At 33.7% G+C, this 8,786-nt stretch overlaps 1 protein-coding gene across 1 annotated transcript in view; it reads left to right on the plus strand.

Moving 5' to 3' along the window:
• LOC106642295 (sodium channel protein 60E) overlaps window positions 1-2,661 on the plus strand; it is a 70,060-nt gene extending 67,399 nt beyond the window's left edge. Inside the window, exon 25 of the mRNA XM_089590860.1 lies at window positions 2,181-2,661. Coding sequence (XP_089446986.1) covers window positions 2,181-2,655 — 475 coding nt within the window. The 3' untranslated portion in view covers window positions 2,656-2,661. The remainder of the gene's footprint in view (window positions 1-2,180) is intronic.
• Window positions 2,662-8,786: the final 6,125 nt, after the last annotated feature.

An 8,786-nucleotide genomic window follows, 5' to 3' on the forward strand; every position in this document is an offset into this window, starting at 1 on the left:
AGAGAACACCTATACGTCACATGCTCATTTCAGGCATCAACAAGCATTATTATACTCCATCAAAATAATATCAATGTTAAATGAAATGGTAACTGTGTTCCTTTTACTTTTACAACAACCGAACCAAACAGACTCCAAAGAAGACTGACAATCTAAGCCCTATGATAGGTAAAAACGAGGAGAAATCCGTACCAGGTGTTTTATTTTATCTTACTGATTTAGAGAGAGATTTTGATATTTATAGCCCCGATATATCATACTATTAGCAGTAGCTTCTCTCGAGTACTAAGTACATTTTAAGCGTTAAGTCACTCTCATCAAGTATATCATGTACGAAATTATACACTTGATCCAAGTTAATTTTCGGTATATCACGAGAAATTAACTGCTGCTTCTTCTTCTCCCTAACAAAATATAGCGAGCTAAGCCACTTCATTACATACGTATTAAACATAGTGACCTTAGAAGACAAGAAAAGTTTTCCCATATAGTTTAATTAAGCGATCCCTGGACCCCGGCTTTTCTAGGAAATTATTATGCGTAGCCCGCCCGCAACTACTTGTCACCCGGCGCTTCGTCCCAGGACCTGCCTACCGCAGTAGTAACCTATACCTACCTCCGCACCTTCACAATTATCGCTTAAGAGTATAGACTTTACTTCTACCTTGGCATTAACATGGTTAATTATTTTATTCATACCTGCATACGGCTAATTTTTTTTATAAGAGTTTAAAGCAACTTTGCCGAATAATCACTCGTTATGCGCTGCAATAAGAAAATTAGAATTTAGTTTTTGTACGCCTTAGGCACTGGTCCAATTTTTTCGTGATTTTATGTGAAATTATTTATAACTCTTTCCAGTGGCTTATGCGAAATGGTGATATAAAATTTGTTGAGTTAATATGAATTGGTTTGAGAGTAAAAGTTACAGAAATTGAATGAAATTTGTCAAGATTTGGTCTTCCACTTCAACATAGTTGGTTTATTTGAAATATAATTCTTAAGCACTTTGTTTTATGTTTTTAATTTCTGAATAAAATCCATTTCAATAACCAAAAGTAAGTAGTCAACATTTTTCTTAATTTTTTAAATATTCAATCATTTTGAGATGGCTCAAAAGATTTGTCAAGTCATGTTATAAGATCTTTGACCATGATTTTTCTCATTTATTACTTAATGTGCCAACTGCGAATGCAGTTGTGTAAAAAAGACAGTCTACAAGGCATACAAAAATTAATTTTTGTAACACTGTAGTGGATAATTTTTCTTTCGAATTTATATGAGCAACTACACAAAAAATCCAGTAACAGACTCCCAAAATTAAAAAAAATGTTCGATCACCCACCGCGCGAACACATAGTTAGATTGTACTTATAGACAAGAAACTTTTTGATCTCGATAAACATTTATTGCTATGGTATTTGAGAAATGCTGGTACGTACCGTCAAACGAATATTTGAGATTGACAACCTGAGTTTTCCCTGAATTACTGAAGCATTGGTTCAGTTGATCATCAAATTCTTCTATGACTACATTTTATTATACTCGCTCGGCTGATAGCATTAATGAAGTCAATTATTTTATGAGTTTAACTGAAACAAACAAAAAAAACTTTCTTTAAAATTATAAATAATTGGCATGTTAAACATTAAAATATTCATAAAGATATTATCCAATTCAAATGAACATGTGTTTCAAAAAGCTTTTGAGAAAAAGAATTTGCAAAATCTGGTCAAATCCGATTTTTTACAATTTCTCTAATATTCAAAGTTACAGTGGTAGTGGTGAGAGTAAAATTAACAAAAATATCTTGTACCTAAAATATTCTTAAAAAACACATCTGCTTTTATGTTTACAAGTTTTCCCGCAATCCTAAAAAGTATGATATATTTTGAGGGAGTCCTGACTGAAAATTTTTTGCCAAACTGCTCGTAAAGCTACGTTTAACTCCACAAAGCACTCTTCGTTCACAACTCCATGATTTATCGGCTTGTTTTAAAAATTTGTGCACACTGGCTTGCTTTGATAAAACAGAAACAAAAAAAAAAAAAAACAAAAAAAACTTTATTTTTCACCATCAGCCATCATCGGTATACTTACCGATAGACGCCAAAACTAATCCATCGCTCGTTTGTTGTTCGCATGATGTATCCCCCCAACCGGCACAACAACAGCAACAGATCGTCCGGCGCGACACTCGGTCGGCAAGACGCTGTGGAAACTGACGAGGACGTGGCGTCACCGCCTGCGCCGCCCCCGCCCCAACAACACCAGCAAAAGCGCCACTCGCTCCGGCCAAGCGGCACCGCCCTGTCCCTGAACGTCCTGCAGCGCGACCTCAAGGAAGCCTTCACCCGCCGCTGCAGCAGCCTGAGACGCCGTCCCGCGCCCCAGCCGCCCCACCTCCGACCCACCGACGCCCAGCCCGACGCTGTGAGCATCCTCGTGACGGAGCCCAGCCCCGAGGGCACCTCTCCCGGGGGCCGACCACCCCTGCTCAGGCAACAATCCGAGGCCACGGTCGTGCACGTCCTCGTGCACCGCGAGAGCGAGGAGTACCGCGAGCAAGCGCTCGAGGAGGAGGAGGAGGAGGGACCACCCCAGGGCAAGAGCCTCAAGGAGGAGCTCGAGGACGCCGAGAGGATGGCTAGATGAACGCGAGTTGCAAACTGCTTCCCCCTTCATCTCTTCGCTGGATATAGTTCGACGTGCAGCTGCTCGCAAGGGACGTGCATATATACATAGGACTGCATTATAATAATATACAGCTCTCCGAACTCCGTACTCGTGTAAATTTATGCGATAGGGTATCCCGATGTTGGATCGAGAGTTTGATACTTTTCTCTATAGGTGTACGTGTCGTAGGAAAATTTTTAATTATCGTTGGATCCGTATAGGTATACGTACGTGCGTTTAAATTGCGGAGGGAACGTGATGCTTGTCGCGTTTTTAATGAAATGCGGGTTCAATATTAAACGTTGGCTGTGCGGATAATTAATGACGAATAAATAATCATGAAAACTATTTAGTAATTTTGGTAAACATTGCTACGATTTTATACCAGTTTTTTTTTTTTTTTTTTTTTTTTCATTGTAACACGCTGCTCTTTTTTTCCTACCCTCGTTTTACGCACAATTCGAGCTAACAATGTTTTTTGTTGAAACTCATTTTTTTTTTTTTTTTTTTTTTTTAATATAGCTCTGTGTAAGTGACTGGCGTTGCGCTCTTGCGGTTGGAAATAATTTTGGCTGTATGCTCTACATGAGCGTGTAAAAAAGTTTTCAATCACAGGAGGAAATCATTTCCGACTGTATCTAAGATTTTATTTCGTGTATACTTATGTTGATTTGGATCGATGGCGCTAGTGAAAAAAACGCACTAGCGGTGTCTTCTCATTTCCTTAAATACATGTTACAAAGAAGCTTTTCGACGGCATCAGCGTGTCGTGAAAAATTAACGATTAGTAGATAACATGTCAATCATCGCGGCTGAACAAATCGAGCTTCTATACGTGCAGTTTCCAACTAGTTGGTATAGTTAATTTCGATGCATGATTTTTATTAAAGCGGAATGACGAAAATTTTCTTGTAAATAGTACGTATACGTGTAAATAAATTAAAGCGTAACTCATAGGTTTTCGTAGCGTGTATATTTACAAAAATTTTAAACGATCGTTGTGATATGGACGAGATCGCGGTAAATGAATTATCACGTGAATGTTTCGCAAATAACGTAGAGACTATATTGAATTGAGGATAATTTATTTGTTGCTATTAGGTTGACGATTCACTTTGTCCCGGTCTTCTCTATTTCTTTGTTTTATCTTTCAAATTTTATATTTTAGTACCTAAACGAAAAAAGAAAAAAAAAATAATAATAATAATGAAAATTGTTACGTAAAATAAAAATTGTAGAGACTAAAACTGTAAACGGTAATTCTAAATACCAGACGTAGTTCATTATCGCTACTTCTGTATAAATGTAAAAAAGAAATGATAGTTACCGTAAAAAACAATTGTATATAATTAAGGTACAATTAATTTTTACACTAAGAAATACGTGGCACATATGTTTTAATAATAAAAATTATACCCAACGAAGTTTTGCGCGCTTGAAAAAGAACACGACGAAAAAAAACTTTTTACATGTACATAAACGAATGCACGAGAGACTTCTGCACTTGAAAAGGTTCGCAATTAAAAATCCAACGACAAACCAAAGTGTGGAAGATACAAAAATCCTAGAAGAAAAGTTTTTTAGAAAACAATCAATTGGAGCGAGTAATGCGGTTGGAAATAGTTGAAACTGACAACAATATAATATGTACTGCCTCAATAATAAAATTGTTAAGTTGCGCGTCCATACAAGTTGCTTCTGATAGTTTCGAATTATTTTTGAACAAAAAAATTTTTGCTATTGCTAATATCGAATTGCTCCCTTACGAAACACTACGAAACACAATAATAATAACAAAAAATTTTCATGTAATGATTAAGATTCATAAATAATAAATGAGAATATCCATTGATCCTCAACCTCTAAAAACCTTCTATAAGGTTCTTTTCTTGTATTAAAGGTAATAAAATCGGCTCCGCTCGACAATCTTCAGGCGACACAGAAATTAACGTAGCTAAAAATAACAAGCATAAACATATAGTAAAAGCGACGAATAGCGCTGGCGAGACCTTTTGTAAAGTGTCACCTTAGATGAAATTACAGGACACGCGTTACAATTTTATGTATATAGAGTATCTAAGACCATAATAGTAAATAAACTGAATTAATCAAGTCAATTATCGAATAACGTAATGAACATGTTTGACGAGTTCAATGAATGCAACAGTATGTGAATTGTCGAAAACAAAGGCGCGAAAATGAAAAAAAGTGTGACGTACTAATATAGGGTATAGATACTTTCGTAAATGTAGCTTCGAACTTTTAATATAAATTTCCTGAATTTTAGAGACACAGTATTTTTTGCTACTTAGTGTCATTTTTTGTTTTACTGGAAGCTTCAAAAAGTAAAGAAGAAATTAAATTTCACGCGTAAGTACTACTTTCAAAATTTACGGTTTATATCGATCCGCTGCAACTAAAATTTAAAGTAAATTCATACTTTTAAATCGTCAAAGTAATTATATAGCAATCGTTGGTACTCTTTTTAAAAAAAAATAAATAAAAAAATTTTAAAAAAACTCGTACATAGCTCTTTATGATGTAATTCAAATCATTAGTGTCATACGAAAAAACCATCCTGAAAATTGCACTGCAAAATAAATGAACAATTAAACATAAGTGACCCATTAATCCATTTTAAAAAGAAAACTCCTAAACAAATGGAAACAATCCAAGGACGAAAAAATCAGAAACTGTACAATCATTTCAATGTTATAAATTGAGGATCGGAGAAGCGTAACAAGTGAACAGGAAAAAGATTTTAACAACTTGTACATTATAATAAAATCAGGTTCAGATATGTAAAACACATCACGTAATGATCGCGTAGTTATGTTTTTAAGTTATTGAAAAATTAAAAAATAATTTATTGCATCTTCGTGTAAGGTGTATGCACCCATAACATGGGTAATAGAAGAAAACAAATTTCAGTATGAAACGTTCATAATTGTTGTCAAAAGATTTTTCCATTATTTTTATTGTTATTCATACGCGTGAATATCGGCTAAGGGCTCGAATCGACTGCCGACGTTTATTCATTTCTAATTCGATAATCAGTCGAATTGATGATTTTTTTCTTGATTAAAAGAAGTGTAGAAGTTAGCCATGTTTTTGATTTTTTCACATAAAAACATCGTATGAACATCAAGGAAATACGTAAGAGCGGTAAAAAAACCCCCGACGGATTCAAAAATTTTTTAAATGCGTCTAGCTGCAACGACTATTTTTATTGTCTTCCCTTTTTGCTCGTTATTAGTAATTAAAATTTTCAAATAATAACAAATTGAAAAAAAAAAAAAAAACAAACAAAAAAAACAGTATAATTTTAAATTATCTCTGATTTTGCATATAATAACAAGGTATAAGCACGCACACACGCATACGTTTAAAAAGTAGTATCGGTATAAATTGCGGAGATTTTGTTACAAGAAAATTGCCTCCCTGCCGCGCATCTCACGTGCTCCCCAAAACGAGCAGTGATTGTTGACAATATACATTTACCCGCCACGAGAGACAACAAAAATAAATTTAAAAAACGCTTACGAATGAAACCGTTTGGATGAAGCATTAAACCATGGATGAAAATGATACGTGCACTGGATGAAAAAAAAAAAAAAAAAAAAAAAAAAAAACAATAACGCATTTTAAATTTTGATTAGAAATGTTACTGGTGAAACAAAATCACGCAATCGCTTTTGTACGAACCGGTGCACGGGAGAGTAAAAGGAAAAAAAAATCCAACAATCAAAGGCCTACAAAACGTAATTTAAATATAACCCAGTGGCGTTAATTATTACCTTAAGGTGTAGTACCGTTACTGCAATATTATATAGGAAACTGTGTTACGACAAGCGAAATAGTAAAAATAAATAATTAATGTACTTGAGTAAGTGGCGAGTTGAACGCCAATGCAAAATTTATCGCGTCATTGAGCGCCTTAACGTAAATAACTGTACGCAAATGAAAATACAAAGTCTCCAGAAATCATATGCATATACACTTACTCGAGTTCTTTTCCGGCTGATCGATCATTTCGATGCCGTATGCGTGCCAATAACGTACCTTCGATACATGTAGTAACTACTCTGGTACCTGCGTTTCAAACTGTTGGCTTGACTGGCGATTTATAAAAAAAATTATCCGCAACCTTTTCTCCATGTAATGAATTTTAGTTTTTTTTTTTTTTTACATATTTATAAATATTTTTGTAGTTAGTTACCGATCAACTTTCCACGTTCGCAAAAATTTATTCTAAAAATTTAGCAATACAGTCAGTCAAGTCAATTGAAACGTAAATACATAGCTGCATTAATGAAATAAATATACAATAAGTCTTTGAACACATGATGTGGATGTTTGACAAAACTATGCTGTATCATTCATTCCGAGCAATTGATTCCGAACCCCGTGCACAGAGATATGGTATGTACATAGTGTAAGAAAATAACTTTTCCTCTCCTACCTCGTTTTTCCTTCAAAAAAATTCAAAGTTACTTATTTACCTAAAAAAAAAAATATTGACAAAACTGTCGTCAGAAATGAAACTAAAACAAAATTTAATTGATGTGAAAACGTCAGTCTTGTTAGATTTTTCAACTTCTTTGGTATTTTTGTATTTTTTTTTTTTTTTTTTTTTTTTTTTTTCAGTAAAAGTAACGGTATAAATATGTATAAAAGGAAACGAAAAGCACTAAATCTCTTGCCTCGTAATACCAAAGATCATAGCACGCGTTAGATATCCGGCACGTATACCGCACAATTTGTCCCAGAGAGATAATTTTTTCATCGCATTGAATCAATTTTTCACTATCACAAACTTGTGAGAAAATTATCACTCTCGGCTCATTTTCACGTACAATTCTTATTATATTCATCCGATGGACGCGTGAGACTTGCGTAAGACAATTAATGATATCCATATACGTACGTAAATATATAATAATGAACAATGTTCGTTACTCGAAGCGCCATCCGTTTATCGCATAGCCGAATTTTATTATTATCATTAAATTATTATTATTATTATTATTGTTATTATTGTTGTTGTAAGCATTTATTTATACTGCGAGTGTAAACATGTTGCATATTATTTTCAAGCAGTATTATTACCGTGTTGTTACTGCGCGTATGCGTTTATTATTGTTAAAGTTTTATTATTATGATTGCGTTCGTCGGCCAGGCAGATGCCCAAAAAAAAGCTGAAATCGAAATATTAAAATAAAGCGTCGTCAATGCAGCGCTGGACAGGCAATGTGAAAAAAAAAAATGTAAAAACTAAATGAATTCAACGTCCGAGTCTGGAATGTTCGACTCTGATTGGCTCTTACAGTCAGAGCAAGTGGTACAATAGTTATCAGCAATATTGTACGAGGAGCAGTTATTCTGTCAGATATTTTATTATAATAGTGATAATTTAAATACGATACTTAAAAAAAAAAAAAAAAAAAAAAAAACGAAAAAAAAAAACAATAAACAGTGAGAAAGATGAGCTAGACTCTATGGATTATAACTAGTACTTTTCGCTTGTTTTACTAATAATGCGAATAATATTATTAAAATCATACAAAGTATTATACAATTATTCCTAAACAATAAAAAAGTGGAGTTTATCGATAACAGGTGTGTGTATTTATTTTCCTTGACCAATTTTTTTGTATTTTATATAGTTACAGTGGCTATTTATCGCGCACTACTCTCTTGGTGATCATTATGCAGTAAAAGAAGAAGAAAGAACAAAAGAAGGAATGACATAATAATGTAGAGACAAAAAGTATTGTCAATAGCTAAATTAAGATATGCCATTCATAAGAACTGCTGGTGTCAAAAACTAGGTTCGTTACGAATGATGCATGTTTTTCTTTTTTAATCACAAAAACTTACAAACAGGTCTGCTTAAAAAAAAAAAAAAACCTAAAAAAACTTGTGGGGAAAACCTCCCTGACCTACTCGTTGGTACAAACATTTTTTTGAGGATCATATTTTAAATACTTTCGTGATAAAACATATTTAAAACATATGGAATGTTGTGACAGTCATCGATTTTGTTATTTGATAAATTTCAAATAATATAATGTAAAATAAATAAATAATCAAGAGTCAAAATTGAAAAT

Source organism: Copidosoma floridanum, unplaced genomic scaffold (assembly GCF_036245765.1).
Source record: "Copidosoma floridanum isolate Cflo_tuat_1 unplaced genomic scaffold, Cflo_Japanese_pri ptg000013l, whole genome shotgun sequence".
NCBI classification, from domain to species: domain Eukaryota; kingdom Metazoa; phylum Arthropoda; class Insecta; order Hymenoptera; family Encyrtidae; genus Copidosoma; species Copidosoma floridanum.